We start from the raw sequence: 18570 nt of genomic DNA, 5'->3' as shown, positions 1-18570 counted from the left end.
CTTCAGAGACAAAGGGAGACGTTTTTGACGCCAGAGGTGTGGGAGGACGGCTCCAATATTTTTTTCCGATGTGGGAACAGACCACAAAGGATCCTTGGGTTCTAAAGATTATCCGAAAGGGACACAAGATTATTTTTCTGGAAAAACCAAGATCAAGGTTTCTACTATCAACTTACCAGTCCGCAAAAAAATCTCGAGCTCTAGATTATCAGACCAGGCTGCTTCTACACAAAGGGGTTATAGAAAGAGTTCCACAAAAACAGGAATTTCGGGGAGTCTATTCAAGACTTGTTCTGGTTCCAAAACCGGACCACTCGTTTCGGCCCATTCTGGATTTGAAGAAGATAAATCAGTTTATCCCCTATCACAGATTCCGTATGGAATCAATCGCGTCAATTTTTCCTCTATTACAAAGAGACGACGTTATGGTAAAGATAGATTTAAAGGATGCGTATCTACATGTTCCGATAGCCACCGCTTCAAGGAAATATCTAAGATTTGCAATAAGAAGAAGAAGTCACACCGTTCATTTCCAGTTCAGGGCCCTGCCATTCGGTCTGTCGTCCGCTCCAAGGATCTTTACAAAGATCCTGTCTCCTCTAACTGCTCATTTGAGGGAAAGGGGTATTTCAATTATCCCATATTTAGACGACTGGCTTCTAGTGGCACATACCGAAGATCAACTGCACGAGGATCTGCAGGTCACTATACAGTTTCTTCAGGACCATGGCTGGATCTTGAATCTAAAAAAATCAGTTTGCGTTCTAACAAGAGTAATAGAGTTTCTCGGTTTCGAGATCAATTCAGCCTCCATGTCAATATTTCTTCCCAAACGGAAGAGGAAAAAGATCCGAAAAACGATTTCCAACCTCCAAAGGATGATAAGTTGTTCCTTCAGAGAGGCCATGAGTGTGTTAGGGCTTCTTACGGCCACCTTCCCGGCAGTCAAATGGGCAAGATCAAAGGTCAGACCTTTACAGTGGAACATCCTGACTTCCTGGTCAAAAAAGGAGGAAGATCTAGACGAAATATTCTTACTGTCCCCTCAGGTGAAAACGCAGCTAGATTAGTGGAAAACCTCAGAGTGCCTTTTAAAAGGTTTATCCTTTCTACCAAAGGTCTGGCTGATAGTCACCACAGACGCCTCAAACTCAGGTTGGGGAGCCCACTTAGGCTCCACCATGTTCCAAGGAAAATGGTCTTCCAGGGAAGCAGAGGAATCTACAAATTTCAAAGAATTATTGGCCGTTCTGTATGCTCTTCATCACCTCAGACCTTGGTTACTTCAAAGAGCGGTCAAGATACAGTCAGACAATTGCACGGTAGTCTCTTATATCAATCGACAGGGAGAAACCAGAGCAAGAATGCTTTACAGTCTTTGTACAGAAGTTATGGAATGGGCGCAGAGAAATCTGGAAGACATCGTGGCGGTTTACATAAGAGGCAGCGACAATATAATAGCCGACGATTTGAGCAGGGGGAAGTGGGACCAAAAGGAATGGTCTCTAAACCCAGACGTATTCAGAATCTTGACTGGGAAATTCGGAGTACCAGAAGTAGATTTGATGGCAAGAGAATCAAACAAGAAGGTTTACCACTTTGCCTCCCTATTCAGAACGGATCAACCCAGTTGGATAGACGCTCTATCAATAAGGTGGGATTTTCAGCTGGCTTACATCTTCCCACCTCTGCCCCTGATCCCAAAGGTCCTCCTCAAGATACGAACGGACAAGGCGAGGATATTGGCAATAATCCCTTATTGGCCAAACAGAGTCTGGTTTGCGGCCCTAAAGAAGATGACTATCAACTATTGGGAGCTTCCCATTTCAGTTCATCTCATTGTGAACAGGAACCTACCCTTGAAAGTACTAGAAATGTTCAGGTTGACGGCTTGGCTACTGCAAGGCTGATCCTTCGAAACAAGGGCTTGCAAGATGAGAGAATAACAGTCTTACTCCACGCCACTAGAAGATCAACTTCTAGGATATACTTTAGAATTTGGTCCAAGTTTCTTCACTGGTGTAGGGATCACCGGGTCCCGATATTACAACCATCAATAGATAACATTCTCCAGTTTTTGCAAGAAGGCTTTGACGCTGGCCTGGGAGTCTCAACTCTCAAGGTTCAAATATCAGCTTTGAATTTTCTTCTTCTTAAGGATTTGGCAGCCAATGTTTTCGTCAGAAGATTTTTTAGGTCCATCAGCCTCAAGAGACCTCCTAAACGATCGGTGTTTCCTACATGGGACTTAGCCGTAGTCCTTCAGGCCCTTAGTACTAACCCGTTTGAACCTTTGGAGGAAGTTCCTTTAAATTTTTTATCTCCTAAGGTATTGTTTTTGGTAGCCATCACGTCAGCCAAAAGAGTGGGAGAACTTCACGCCCTATCCTCCTCAGATGAATTCACCATTTTTCATGAGGACAAGGTGGTTCTTTACCCGAGACCATCTTTTCTTCCTAAAGTTTTATCTTCAAAAAATGTGAATCAACCTATTATTTTACCTTCCTTTTTTTAGTGTGCCCTCATCCCTTCAAGAACACAGATGGCAAAAGTTGGACGTCAGAAGAGCGTTATGTATATATTTAAACAGAACAAAGGAATTCAGAGTTTCGGATCACCTGTTTGTTAATTTTCAGGGTCACCTAAAGGGCAAGGTAGCTTCCCGTGGTACCTTATCTCGTTGGCTTATTCAGGCTATCGATTTGGCATATTCTTCCTCAGGTCTTCAGTCTCCTGCTACAATCAAGGCCCATTCTACTCGAGCCATGGCTACCTCATGGGCAGAAAGAGCACTTGCATCTCCAGAAGTCATTTGCAAGGCGGCATGCTGGTTGTCTTTCAACACCTTTATCAAGCACTACCGGCTAGACATATTCTCTGCCTCTGAAGCTGCTTTTGGGCGTAAGGTGTTACAAGCCGTCGTGGCATAGGTCCCGCCCAGAGGGATTCTTGCTATATCCCATACGTTACTGCCACCATATGACAGAAAAAACAGAAATTTTTACTTACCGTAAATTCTTTTTTTCTTAATATGGTGGCAGTATTATTACCCTCCCTCTTTATTAAATAATTTTTTGCATTGGATGTTTGCTTGGTCTGGTTTCTTTACTTGTTACGTACTGGGGTAGGTTTTGCGGTCTCAGCATTTATACCTAAAGGGGGAGGATCCTTTTTAAAATAGCTTGTTAAAGGTCTTGTCCACAGGGAGGAGCAAAACCCATACGTTACTGCCACCATATTAAGAAAAAAGAATTTACGGTAAGTAAAAATTTCTGTTTTCTGGGTGATTCTCGTCCTATCTGCTTCCCCACATGCCTCTTGAAACTTGGGCATTACCAAATTTGTTTATGCTGTAATGGTTAGCCAGTGTTAGGGGAATGTGTTCATATTTGCCATATTATTTTTTTTATTGGCTATTATCATAGCATCATATGTATTTTACTTGTTTAATTATATTTAGTTGTGGGATGCAGTTGCATGGACATTTTGGCAACTAAACTGTTAAGTTGACCTACATTGCTTTGTTGTTTGAGTCTGTTTTCCTTTGCTTGCATTTATGTGCTTGGATATGGTAGAGTCTGAGTAATAACCCAGAATGCTGTGTGCTTATCTTTTTGATGCTTTGGTCCAGCAGCTTCCCTTGGGAGTGTCAGGCTAGTTAATTGAATGCCTCTTGGCCTGATTGACCCTGATGGGATACTTCAGTCCCACATCCCAGTGAATGGAGGTTACACGAAAGAGCATGAAAAGATTGTGCTTTATTTCAGGTCATCGTATCGCTCGGGCAAATGGACAGGAAATTAGTGTATTTTTATGAAGTATACATGAATGGAGCATATATGGAGCATATATTCATGTTGTGTATATACCTTACATTAGCATCATTTTAAAATGTTCAGAAATGCTTGAGACTTCAGATTCTCCCGAAAGTTTGTCATTACAAAATTCTGTTAGTCCAATAAAAAAGGTATCTGTTTTTTTACATCTGCATCACTGGACTAATAAGACTACAATCTCTACTTCAAAATGTTCAGAATATTTTCTGGTATTTGTCGAGTATGCAACCTTCTGCATTCCAGGTGTTGGGGACTACATCTCCCATAAGTGCCAAAGGGTCTACCCCTGCACTCTGCAATGGTTTGCCTTGAATTTACCTTTCAACAGTTACAGAACTCCTATTCTGTTTTGCCAGTTTACAAGTTGGATGATAAGTATTATGAAAGTTATAATAGAAAACTGCCTGTTGGCTAATCCTAATTTGCATGATGGGCATTTTTGGCACAATGCTAAACAATCTTTTTTTTTTTTTTTTTTTTTTTACTTTCTTAAGCCAGTTATTTAAAGGTGAAGACCAAAAGCAAACTGCCAGTTTGTTACTGATGCACAGTGAAAGTGTGTAGGTGTGTAATGTTAAATAACATCTTAAGTTGTGCTAGTTGTTTGATGACACACGACAAAGAAAAATGTAAAGTCTGTCTAAGTTTATGAAAAGGAAAGCCAAGACACTTGGTAAGATCCATTTTAAAATCATGCATGTTGCATATGAAATAAACCTTACTGTTCTTACTATTTATTTTATTAAATGAACAGTTCCTGTATAATGAAAGATTAGCAGAAATCTTTTATGAGGTTGATTTTATGACGCAAATTAGTTGACACGACTTCTTTGAGCTGCCTTTTTAATTTTATTTTAAAAAGCACCTTGTATTTCTTGATTACAACAGAGTTGCCTTGATTGTTTCTATTTACTAATATTTTCAGCTAACAGATCGAAAATATTTATTTGGGTATAAACCAAGATTTATCTCTACGTTGTGTGATGTTACATGCTAAAGCTGATGCCACTTGTCTGCTAAACTTTGGCAGGTCATGTTCCTCTTTTGTATAGAGTTCACAGTGGCAAGTTTAGGGTAATTCAGCACCACCACTGAGTGGTGATTTTGTGTTAATTTCATCCATAAATGTTTCCATGTGGTCTCTCATTATAGCCAGCTGACTTGGTTTACAGCTGTGGTGCCCAACCCAGTTCTCATGGACCACCAATAGTTCAGGATTTATGTATATCCCTTTTTTATTCAAATGGAGATATTGACAAAACCTGTACTGTTGGTGGTCCATGAGGACTGGGTTCGGGACCATTGGTATATAGAACACAAAATAAAGTACATAGTCTGTCTGTTGCACATGTCCGTGATTTGCCAATGATGTGCAAGGTCACTCCAGTCTGAAATATTTTTTAAACCATATTGTCCTTAAAAATGTTTAGCATTTGCTGCGGTTTCTGACATGTTCCTCAGAGTTTATAAATATTTAGGAAGACAGGCTTTTCAAATCAGCATTTACAAGTCAATGTAAAACTGACTGTTTGTAGAAAACAACACCTAAGGATAGAAATAATTATCATGCCTTATGTGGACAAGTTTGACTTTGAAGAGATTATGGTGTCACCTGTCTGCGTCCTTCTTGGGTTCTCTCCTCTATTTGTAATACAGTGATGGTTTTTTGTTCAGCTAGTGTTTAACTGTCCTTCACTTCTTGTTGAGGCCCAGGAAAAAAGAAGAAAAAAAATCTATTTAAAACTAGAGTGTGTGCATGATGTGAAAGCATCTATAAGTGAATTGGCAACAATCAGTGTAGACGGCAATTCCCAGAATTCAAAAGTACTCTGACCTGCCACGTTTAACCTCTTTCAAATATCAGAATTTGAGTTAATCCCATTATTAGGCTGTCAAAGATGATGTGTAAATTAGATGCCTTTTCCATGAACTGGCCACTCTAAGCTTTCACTACTTGCCTCTTCCCTTATCACTTCTTACATTGCACACTCCTAATCACGTGTGCTTTCAGTAAAACAGGAGGTTGTGTATATATACGTTCTGTTTTTAAATGTACGTGGACAATTGCAGCATTTGTTTTTTTTTTTAAAGTCAAAATATTTTTAATGAAACCATACAGCCTTTCTAAAATGATTTAAAAAAATTATAACGATAATTATCATTTGAAATTCAACTATTGATTTATTGAATACGCCTGAATATGTGAAACGTTCTGGAAAATCGGTAGGATCACTAATGCTTTTTATATATATATATATATATATATATATATATATATATATTTTTTTTTTTAATTCTTTATTTATGTTGGCAGAGATAATATGCATAGGTCGAGTACATTTCGTAACTCACAACAACGATTGACATACACATAGTATACAGGGTGCAGTAATTTGTCCAACGCATAGCCATGCGGCGGGTGGTGGTCTAAGATTCTCCGCCATTGCCCCCTGAACGTATGTATTAGTCACCTTAATACTCTCTGATATAGTGAACTACTATTTGTCAACTTTAGTTTTATGATTTATAAAAGAAGAAAAACAAAAAATACGTGGTAACATATTAAACTTGGCTGTTGTACAAGAACATAAACCACGTAGGTGTGTGCCCTACAACTGCTGGAATCCCTCTGATCCAATATTGTGTTATGAAATGGGTTTCTCTGTGTCTTAGAGTAAGAGAATCTGCTGTAGCAATTGTTTTTATCTTATTTGTTTTACCACATTTCTCAAAGAAAAAAATATATTGTTGTATCTGTTGATTTATTTCTTAATATTTCAACTGTGTTTTACTTGTTATGTATTTATATGCTACACCAGTTTATAGACCTTGTTCCACTAAACATGGTGATTTGGTTTGTATTGATATTTTAAAATGGACGCTAGGACACTGCTTGCTCTCCATGACTTATCATTTTTTTAAAAAAAATGTTGTTTTGGTTAGTTGTATTAGGTGGCTTAGACACGTCAGTGGCTACTCAGGCATCCTATTGATAGTATAGTTTTTTTTTTTTTTGTAGTCCCACATTTTCTATTTTAATAAAAATCACTGCGTGCTTTAGGTGGGAAACCAACAATTGTAGTTTTGTGTTGGTAAACTCCACATTGCCGTTTCTATGTGGTAGTGTTATGTTGCTTTGATTGTCCTCTTGTGTGTAAATTCAATTTTATTTGGCAAGGTATAGAAGACATATATCCCCCATTTTTTTTCTCCTTCCATTCCCCTCCTATTTTGTAGATTTTAAAATATATATATAAAAAAAAAAACTTCAACCATTTATATATGGATGCATTATATAAATATTCATCTGCACACTTGGCATGACACAGTTTACTTGTTAAGTATATGAGAACCTAGCAATTCTTTTTTGAAGCAATGTGTCCCTTTCCAGCATTCAGCTAATGTGGAATTGCTGTTCTTTGTTCTTTTAAATTTAACATAGTAATTCTTGTTTTTTTTTATTTACAATCCAGAAGTTGAGTATGTGTGCCTTATTGAGGGACACATGATTTATCTACTAAGTCCTATATGGGTCAACAGATGACGTAGGACTGTAGGGCAGTTGGCAGTAAGTAGGTTTGCCAGTACACTCCCAGTCAAAATGCAGTATCTGCTACCGTACTGAGTACGCAAAATAATTCCTCCTCATTAACAATTCCTTTGTTATTTTGATTAATGGCAAGGATTAGTCCAGAATTGGCCTTAATTCTACTGGTGAGATCTCCATATCAATGTAGGATGTGGTATGATATTCAGGTAGAGATATCCATGGCTGAACTATGGTCACTACCTCTGTGGCAGGACCTTTTTTCTTCAAGGTACCTTTCTCCATCTACACCATTGGACGCTGTTTTTTGGCTGCATGGAAATTAAACTATGATCTTGCATTCCAGGGTTTTTTCAGTTAAGCAGGTTGAGACCTTTCTTTAGACATGCAAGACTTGATCATGGTTTGGTCGCGAGTGTCTTTTAAGGGACTGATTTTGACTCTTTCAGTGCTCTTCCACTGTAAACTAGCTTCAGGTCCAGACCTTTGTGCAGGATCTGGTATGGATCAAGTATGTGATGCACCTTGCAAATCTTCCTTGAAGTCTGAGCATCTTACTCAAGGTGCTGGTTTTGAACCTATGTTTTAATTGGATTTGTAGAAGTTTATTTTGTGAGTTTTCTGTCTGGGTCCTATATTCTATCTGGTTCTATTTTTTATGATCGACTGGGGGGGAGGGGCTTAACACATCTCTAGTTTTTTTTCATGACATCCAGTAGACTAGAGGGTCAATCTGCTGCTATAACAGAGTTCAGCTCTGGTATGTGGCGGTCGCTCACTGTGCATACACTTCCCATCCCCAGTGCTTTTCTAAGAGAAGTATTCAATTGAATGAGAAGATGAAGAGGAAACTGTCTGCAGTGGAAGTCGTTACCAGAGGCAGAGCGAGACTGCACAAAGTAAGCCTTGTTTCTGGAAGGTGAGTAAAATTCTCCCTCTCCTTTTAAAAAAAAATCTATTTCATGAATCTAAATATGAATTTGAACACTATAACATTAGCATTAGGAATATATGTTTATATTCTTAACACTATATGGTCAGGGCCGGCCCAAGATATTGTGCTGCCTGGATCCAAGTATGAAATGCTTGGAAAAAAACAAAAACATATATGCTTCTGCAAAGGTAGTTTCTCTATGTGGGTGTGTGTCTGTGGGTTTGCTGGGTATGAAGTGGGTGTGCTAGGGATGTAGTTTGTGTCTGTGTGCACTGCAGCCAATACACTTGCCTATACACTGTGTCTGTGTATATGCATTTGTGTCAGTGTTTGTATCTATCTGTCTCTCTGTATCTCTATGTGTATCAGTGATTGTATCTGTTTGTCTATGTATCTGCATGTGTGGCAGAGTTTGTGTGTCTTTATATCTGCATATGTATCAGTGTGTCTGTGCACCTGTATGTGTGGCAGTATATGTATCGAAAACTGACACATATACAGATGTACAGACACAGATATATGCCTGCAGATACAGAAATACATACAGATACACACATACAGTATACACAGACTACACACCACATATACATACACAGATACACACACACATATACCTACACTACATACAGATACACACATACAAACACACAGATACACACTACACACATACAAGCACACACACACAGATACCCACACTACATATACACACACATTAAAAAAAATTAAGCCACCAAGCAGGTTCTTACCTTCTGCTGGCTGTGGCTGGTGGGAGTTTGGGGCCTGCTCTGCCGATCCAGCCCCATCTATGCTGCTCCCTCCTGCTCCTCCTGCGCGGCTGGCTCTGTGTGAGCTGGGAGGAAGTGACAGCGATATGCTGCCACTTCCTCACAGCTCTCCATGTGGATAGGAAGGGGCCGGGTCGTGCTGTTTAAACGCTGCAGCACACGACCGGGCCCCTCATTGCAAATGTCCATCGGGTGACCCTGATGGACCCTCACACAGGTTCCCAACCCGTGTGGTACTTCTGCACCGCTATGGTTGGGAAATCCTGTTTTAGATTATGACAACATGCCGCCCCGTCAGAGTGCCGCCTGAAGCCGTGGCTCCAACGCACTCTAGGGACATGCCGGCCCTGGCTATAGTGTTCCTTTAAAGTGTGCTTTAGAATCGGTTAAGGCACATCTGACACTTTTTTAAGTTATTTGTGATTTAAAAGAAAAACAAAAAGAAACCCTGAATGTAACATAGCTTCTGTAGTCTGGCTGAGTACCTACTTTGGGTCAACAGAAGATTTTGGAGCACTCCAGACAAAGTTGCCGCAGCTAGATTTGGGATATATGGGACCTTTTCCCTGCTGGAACACGTCCGTGATTTTAGCCCTTTCTCTGGATACCTTCTCGCCTGTATAGCAGTGGTGATCATAGCCCTTTGCTCCACACATTAACAGAGACGTAATGTAGGTGGTAAAATTAAAACTTTTATTGCACACAGAACTATATATACAGTTCAAATGTGGATTCCCTTCCAAGGGGTCCTCCATACAACACAATACAAGTACCCGGACAAACACAGTCTGAAGTGTAGATCCCAGACCTGGAGCCATGAAGTATAATCTCTCCTCCCAGAATCCCCTTTTCTTGAACTGCACCCTCATACATTCTGTATCTCCGGATAGCTTCTCACCCTATATCTCCACTGTCCAAGTAACACCTGGATTGAAGAATATGTGCCTAAGTGACATTGTGTCAAATAATTGTGTTGATTCCCTAATCCGACTAAGTTCCAGGGGCTCTGAGTAGCACCTCTATGTCCTGGGAGCTGAGATGCCTCTCGACCCCGCCTTATCCTCGATGGAGAGGTGGACAAGTGACCCTCACTTGAAGTTTGACCTGGGTGTGCCAACACTCCCATCTGTTTGAGAGTTCCATAGTTCCTTTGACTGGTTCTCAGTCAGTGCAAAATGGCAGCTTTCCCCATTTGTGATGAGTACGGGGTTTTGTGACACTGAGTATATCTACACATCTAGAGAATACTATACAAATTATTATTATTTTTTTTTTGTCAATCTTTATTTTATTGAGGCAAGTGGTTATGGTGGTACAGAATGAAGAGAGGGAGATTTGCAGGGGTCATACAGGTGAGAAACATCATGACAAATTACAAAATCTCTTAGTAGTATCAGCCTCATTTTATATTATATAAACATGCTGGAAAACAATAAGTTGCTAAAACAGGTGAACAGTAATAGAAGTCGTAGTTATCAAGCTTAAATACATGCTAGGAAGCATAAAGTCCAATTGGCTGCATGCTGGAGTGTTATGGTCGGCTATTCTGTGGTGTATGGGTAGACAGTATGACGGTCAAGCTATTCTTGATTGATATCAACTGGATCTTGAGACAAGAGCAGATTGTACTCATTAGCGGTACACGTATGCTTATAACTTGTTATACCATGTAGGTTCACGTCACTTATGGCGATATATGTAGGACTCGTGTCGAGTTCACCAGAAAAGTGTGTCGTAAAGATATCAGGCTAAGCGGTGTTACTGTATGGTGCAACATGTTAATGCTGCGTTTGACTGAGTTAGTCGCCTATCAGTCCGTAGTCATGTGACCATGTCCTCCATTTAATGCGGTCTAAGGCCTAGAAGTTGCACAACCCATGTAGACAGGGTTCTAAGATAGGATTTCTTTGCACGTGCCAGAAACTGACTTAAACTGGGTGCAACTGTACAGTATAGGTTTAGGAAAACACAAATGTTTGTTCCAATATAGAAAGCATGCATAGAGACAGAATTTATAGCAGGCATGTTGATTGTGTAGCCAGAGTATATCCCGTTTAGTATTAAGTTATGTAAAACAGTATGTAACAAGTTGCATGTAGAATAATGCAAGACAGTAGGCAGGTCTGACAGATAAAGTAAACATTTGCTGCTTAAAGCTTCATCATGTGGAAACTATACACGCTGCCTTTGTACTCAGTAGCATACCATACATTTAGGCTAACTTTTCTGGTTACTCTAGGCTATCTTGATGTCGGGTATAACATATATCTTCGTTGTGTCAGTTGGTTCAAAGTCAGTCTAATAACATGCAGAAATGGTATATAACATGATGGGCTAGTGTCCACAGTTAATCTACACAAGGTAGTGTCCACTTTTTTCGTGTCATGTCAAATTCCCCAGATTCCAGTGGGCAGGGTTGGAGGCCAAGAAGTCCTCGCGCTAAGAGCAGCTTACCCGACTCCTCTTCGTGGGCATACAGAGTCCCATAGCCCGGCTGGGCGTTGCAGGTATATCCGGAGTGCTGAGAGTCTGCAGGTAGTAGCTGTTGCTGTGGGGGGTCCCCTTGAAACTGCCCGAGAAGTGCGCTTTCCGGTCTGGGCTTGCCGCTGTAGTGGCTGTCTCCGAACCGGGTTCTCTTGCGTTGCTCTGCGTGACAGAGTTTGTCTGTGTCCGCTGCCGGTGAGGAACTGTGGTCTCAGCATGGGTATCGGTGGTTTAGGAATACTTTGAGTGCGGGAGAGGTGTGAGGGCGGCTGAGTCTCCCTTTTGTCCCGGGTTCCGTGTGGGGTCTGCGTCTTGGAACCACAAACTTGGGTGCTGCTGGAGGCCAAGTTTTTCCCTGCAAGGGCGCTTCGGATAGCCCTGGTGTTCCGTCGCCGCCAGCGGCGGTTAGGCTTCCGGCGGTGTGGCTGACGCTGAGGAATAAGTCTCCTGATGACCCCCGGCCCGGGTGGGCAGTCGGTAGTCGACGTGGGCGCTAAGGGGTTTGTAGAGCCCTTAGGAGACCCATTCCGCTTCTGTTTCCTCGGCCCACATGTTGTATCCCCGTTTTGTATATGGGGTGTTGCGAAGAGTCGATCCAGTTTGTCCATAAATTGCTGGAATATCAGATCCAGGCTTGAGGGTTGCATGGGTACAGGGACCACAAGGCCCGGAGCGTCCGCCATACTGCTGGGCCCGGAGCGTCCGGGACTCCAGCCCGAGTGGGCAGGTGCCGTCTGTGCAGCCATATGTGTCGCTTCGGTGGGGACCGGGATAACCCCCGCCGGCCCATAGGGGGGGAACGGGGATTCCAGCTTCGCCTTGCCGTGTGTTTCAGCAGTGGGAGAGCGGCCGCCTCCCCCACCGCCGCCATGCTTGTAGGCCGCAAACCTGCTTGGGTCGGGTCTGGGACATAGAACCACTTGCGTGGTGTCCACTTGTCGGTCTCGATGTCCCCCATCGTTTGGGAGCCCCAATACATTGGTTTACCGCCTCTGTGCGTCGATAATCGGCTTTAGGTGAGTCGATAAGCGGGAGCTGCAAAGACATGCGTCTGCTCCCTTCAGTAGTCAGGCCCCGCCCCCTATACAAATTATTTTAACCCCCATTGTGTTATATGCACACTCTCCACACCATAGGAGAATGCCAGCGCATGCATGCGCTCATATAGATGCCCAAGTTCACATTGAAGGGTTACTATAGGCACCCTGTCACTGTAGTTTTAACCCTGCAACTGAACCCATTGCCACTCTTCTGGACAACTGGCAATATTTACATTGCAGTGATTAAATGCCTCTAGTAGCAGTCACTCTGACGGTCACTAGAGTCGCTTCCACTGAAATAGCTGAATAGAACTCCATTTCAATCAGATGGTCTCGTAGAGCTAGCTGCTCTTGCACACTAGCCTTCCAATGTGGGAAAGTATTGGATTGATTAAAATCATTACAATCCCCGCCAAGGAGGCTTAGAGCAGAGCGGCATGAGAGAAAGGTAAGTAAACTACCCCTTGCGGGGGAGGCTTGCACTAGGAATACACTCTAGTGTTACTTTTACATGTCTGGACGATCATTGGAGGATGCTGAGGTAAGTGTTTTTACATACCGTACCTACACGGCATAATTTCCCCCATTAAAACTCTTCAGTGATGTTTGCTGAAGTGAGGGAATAATGACTTGTCACTTCCAGAGAAGAAACCGGTGTACATTTAGCTTGCATTCCCTGTAAGTGCTCTTTATTTGATAATTATATATTTTAGACTATTCCTGGAATGAAGTTTGCAGTAATTAAATACTTAGTACTCCAAAGGGGAATTGTATTCAGTGATGCATGAAATCCAGTAATTACACAGTAAATTTATCCAGGGTTGTAGGGAATGTTATAAACCCATCAGTTCACCACAGCATCAGTTGCACAGCGGATGTAAAAAGGTGGAGCCTAAACACTGCAGTTTGGGTAAAAAGTTAAACCACGTTTGGAATAACCCAGATTAGTATTCCAGATTTTCGTCTTTCTACTATTTTGCAAATATGGCATATTACATTTTAGGGCAAAGTGTTAAATGTGAAAAGATGGTTATTACAAAGTAGTTGTGAACGAATTACTATGCAAACTGATGGAATGTTACTGAAGGTTGAATCACTTTTAGAATACTACCCCCTAAACCCACATTGCATGGCATTTCTTTACCAGGATGTCTGAGCCTGCGGTTCTGATTAACAGATTGTTTATCGCTAGCATGTATGTCTTTCATGCAGTTCTTCTTTTCTGGTATTTATTGGTATTCATTTTGTACAAATGCCATTTTATATGATAACCATGTATTTGTAAGAGCAGCTACTGTTTTGAATGTTCGAGATTAGAATCCATGAATAAACCCAATTATAAATAAATAAATAAATGTATTTCTCAGTTATTTTAATAATCTTACCAAGGCTTCCAATTTCAAATCCTATGCTACTAGCTAAACGTTAAGTTACTTGCCCCTACAAGTCTGCGGCTCCAGGTGAACTTCAATTTGCCAAAGTTAAATTTTCACTCACCGCATTGGTTAGTGGTGAGTGGAAAGTTTGAGCCTTGATCTAACCATTTTAATGTGTACATAACAGAACATGTTTTTACAACCATGTGCATTACTTTGTATTTATAAGTGGTGAATCTTATCTAAAAATGTTCTTTCTTGTTTGTTGCTGTGCTCATTGCATACATTATGTTGTAAAGAAGTCACTGTGTCCCTACACACTGGCAGCTGCAGCAAATTGCTAAAATCACAGAAGTGAAAGACTGCCCTACTCCCATTGATGTAGGAGGCGGTTATTTGGCGGTCAGAGTCTGAGTTCTGGGCATGCTTTGTCTTCTATTTCGGGAAAATACAGTGAGCAGCGTTCTCAAAACGCACAAAAGAGCTATAAATAAAACGGACAGTAGCCATGGTATAACATTGATAAACATTAACAGGGGCCTGAACTATGTATCTCATAAACCTATGCGGGATAGGCACATATGGAATAAAGAATAAATGCCATTTATAACAACTATCTGTTTGCTCTATTAACAAGCTCCTGTTCCATGTACAATGTTATTCCTGTGGCCTAAATAATGCAGGTTGGGATCTGATCCCTTGCCATCATAGTCAATGTTTATGCAAAATATATGCAGAGTGAACTTGCATCTTTATAGAAACACACAGCATTTGTATTTCAGTGTTTTACAAATACAACGTTATTTGCAGTAATTAACAGACATGTTATTTTGGGGTCTATATATGTATGTGCCTGTAATAGATTACTAGAACAGAGGACGTGTAAGATAGTTATTAAAAAAAAAAAAAAAAAAAAGTGTTTGAGAATTATGGAGTTTTTTTAAAGACCGCAGACTATTTATTTGTAATTTTTTTTTAAAAACTTTTTTTGTCATTGTTACATTGGCAGCTACTCACGGCTAAGTTTCTTTAGGTATTGCCAATTTACTAAATGCTGTCTTTAAAATAACTTGCTGACAGTGCTTACATTGAATTTCTTTCCAATTTATTAGAAACCATACTTTCATTAGCTACAGTAATTTAGAAATGTACAGTCTCTGAGCAGCAGAGGAACCAGCTTCTTAAAGGGAATTATATTCCTTTTGTTTTACCTCTTATCACTTACATTAGTCATACAAGGATTCAACATACATTCATATACACCATTGTTTATTTATGTTTGCAAATTGGGTCTACTGCCCTGTTTGGCTAAAGTAGATTCTGAGCAGATTTGTTTTCTTTTTCTTTTCATACTTACCGGTAACTAAAATCCAGATATGACCTGCAAACTTCTAAACTAAAATCTCTAACTGTTCTTATCAATCCTTAACATATATTGAAGATCAGTTCAATGCAACTTGCAAATGCTATTTAGCTATTCAGAAATTAAAGTGAACCTGCAATGACAGGTTCACTTTAACATAAATCCTCCAAAATGCATTGAATACATCATATGTCCGTAAGATACATGACCATTAAGCATTGCCCTGTCCTCAGCTTCATAGGTGTTTCTTCTGTAACAACCACCTCTGGTCCACGCTTCTTTCATTTGTATGGCACCCCCCTTCACAGACCTTCTTTGCCTGCATCCGTTGTCACTTTTTTCCTATAGTGACATTGCCAGCACTGGCTAGGGAGTTACCATAGCAATTATACAATGGCTGTGTATGGAGAGCAGAAGGACCATCCATGGGAAGTCTTTTCTGCTATCACTTGTCTGTCAATTCTGTGCATGGAGTCTTTGCTGAAGAGTTGATTGACTGGTGGAAAAAATACATATTTTTAAAATCTGATTTTCTTGATCTATACATATGCTATCAAATCTATAACTTTTTTTTTTTTGTAACTAGCCAAAACTTCTTGCCACCTGACTTTGATAAATTTAAAGTGACATCCAAGGGTAGTTAGTATCTGAAACTGATTTATAAGAAACATTAAACATATTCGTTCAGAACGGGCCAGTCTTGACTGAATAATATGGCATCTGATTTTAAGTTGCTATGTTTTGTTCTTGAATATATACTGATGGGTTCAACATCTGTCATCTGTCATGTTTTCATCCTTTAGGTGCCCTTGCTGTCCTCATTCCTCGTCTGGACCTGATCATTACACTGGTGGGGTCAGTGAGCAGCAGTGCATTGGCTCTGATAATCCCTCCTATACTAGAGATCCTAACTTACTACTCTGAAGGTCTTAGCAGATGGAGCATCTTCAAGGACGTCATGATTAGTGTGGTGGGGTTTTTGGGCTTTGTGTTCGGAACATATGTAACATTGTGGGAACTGCTGGCACCACAACCCTTGCCAATTCATAATTCTACATCTGAGTATTTAGTACAGTGAGACACTAGTCTCCTCAGTATTGTTTAATGTTTTCACTGCTAATTACACAAACATGCCAGGGCAGGAACATTGTTCTAGTGATTCTGATTATTCATCTCTTGTACAGAATTGTTGAATTACATGAATGTATTTATTGTGCAGGTTAATTGCCAGAATATCTGCAAATGTTATTTTGTAGGACATGATCTTTTAATTTTGTTCATTTTTACAAAGTCATTTGCATATGTTTGTTTTGTAGCATTATGAGTTTGTGGTCAGTTAAGCACAGGTTATTTTCCAAAATCTGCATGATCAGGTCATGCCCTGTACAGAGAGATTGGCAATTACTGTTTTGCTTGCAAGTTAGTGGAATGTTGAAGGGGAAAATTAAGGATAAATATTTGATTAAAGGTTAGAGTGTGGTAAAGGACCAAAAACATGTTTGACCTGTTGATCTTCTACCCTATTATTTGTATACCCTAGTATGCCACTAAAATATAAATACCAAAATATAGCCGAGAGGGGGAGACAAACTAAGAATATATTTCAGTCTTATATTTTGTATTGTTGTATCCGTACATGCTGCACTAAATGTTGTCTCTTTCTATTTGAGCGGAAGAGAGACATATAACTATATCAATCCATCGATCTTTCTTTTTCCCATTACTGTATGTGCGTGTGTGTGTATATATAAAAGAAAGTATACCCTTTTTAAAATCCTATGGTTTTTCTCTTGTTTTACATATCAGGATGTAATAACGATCATCTGTTCCTTAGCAGGTCAGATAAATACAATGAACTAAGATGAACAACTAACTACACATGACAAATTACACCGTGTCATGATTTATTTAACAAAAATAAAGCCAAGATGGAGAAACCATGTGTGAAAAACACATTTGATGTAAAACCATGAATTCAAAGAGTGTGTACTTTGCTTTTCCCATGAGTGTGTGTGTGTGTGTGTGTGTGTATGTGTGTGTATGTGTGTATATATATATATATATATATATATATATATATACACATATAAAGTAGAAGAGGTGCACTCGTAGGACTTTTTCAAAGGTGAAATTTATTTTCTCAATATAACAAAATTGATCCCGACGTTTCGACGGTCGAAAGGTCAGGATAAATTTTGTTATATTGAGAAAATAAATTTCACCTTTGAAAAAGTCCTACGAGTGCACCTCTTCTACTTTGTTTATATATCCATACGCTGGTAGCACCAAGGCTGAAAAAACATTAGGGAAGTGTGCCGAGGATTACATAGTATTGTATCAGTATGGGCACTGCCAGTGATGCTTAATATTTCAAAGTATTTTTTTATTTTGATCCACTACATGTAAGTAAGTCACCATTAGGAAGATATATTGTTTCCTAAGAGGAAGACTAGGCAAAGGAGCCTAGGCAATTTTTAACACCATTATGAATTTAATTCTTTATGAATTTTTCTTATTTTTTTTTACTTGAACGTTTGGTAAATTACATTTTTATGTTGTACAATGAGGAGACATTGTACAGTGCTGCCAAATATGTCTGTACTATAAAGAAAAAATACAGAGATGCAAAAAAAAAATAACATCTGGTTAAATAATTGTGTGTGTATATATATATATATATATATATATATATATATATAAATATATTTTTTTTGCTTTGTTATTATTTAAAAACAAACAAAGGAGAAAAAAATAACACGTTAACTCTAGCTAAACGTACCTTTTCGAAATGGTACTTTTCCAATGTACATTAGTACATAAAAACAGAAACTTTTTACTGCCGTTGCCTAATTTCTTGCTCTTTATCATTTAGTGTGGTCTGTACTGTTTTTTTGTAAAGGAATACAGTTAGTAAGCTTGGTGTTAATATATGCAATGGTTATTACAGTGACTTCTAACTAATTCAGCAGTTGTAGCTAGTGCTGCTACCACAGTGCCATCATCATAATTTGTAATAATTTGATAATTTTCCTTTAACGATTTCAAACACACCTGGTGTGTTAAAGTGTGTGTAGGTTTAAGGGTTGTTGTTTTTTTTTTAACAACTTTAAATGTGAAAGGGCACAAGTTGCCTCCTATAGACCTAGAGAACACATCACTCACACCACAGGTTATATTTATGGGTTATAGAATTCTACTAGTTTTA

General features: G+C 39.7%; 1 protein-coding gene across 1 annotated transcript in view; it reads left to right on the top strand.

Moving 5' to 3' along the window:
- Window positions 1-17838, top strand: part of LOC134602707 (proton-coupled amino acid transporter 1-like) — a 115350-nt gene extending 97512 nt beyond the window's left edge. Inside the window, exons 11-12 of the mRNA XM_063447864.1 lie at window positions 16169-17385; window positions 17686-17838. Coding sequence (XP_063303934.1) covers window positions 16169-16443 — 275 coding nt within the window. The 3' untranslated portion in view covers window positions 16444-17385; window positions 17686-17838. The remainder of the gene's footprint in view (window positions 1-16168; window positions 17386-17685) is intronic.
- The last annotated feature ends 732 nt before the right edge of the window (window positions 17839-18570 follow it).

Source organism: Pelobates fuscus, chromosome 3, assembly GCF_036172605.1.
Source record: "Pelobates fuscus isolate aPelFus1 chromosome 3, aPelFus1.pri, whole genome shotgun sequence".
Classification (NCBI taxonomy): Eukaryota; Metazoa; Chordata; class Amphibia; order Anura; family Pelobatidae; genus Pelobates; species Pelobates fuscus.
Note: the sequence above shows the minus strand (reverse complement) of the source record. Positions and strands in the feature narration are given on the sequence as shown.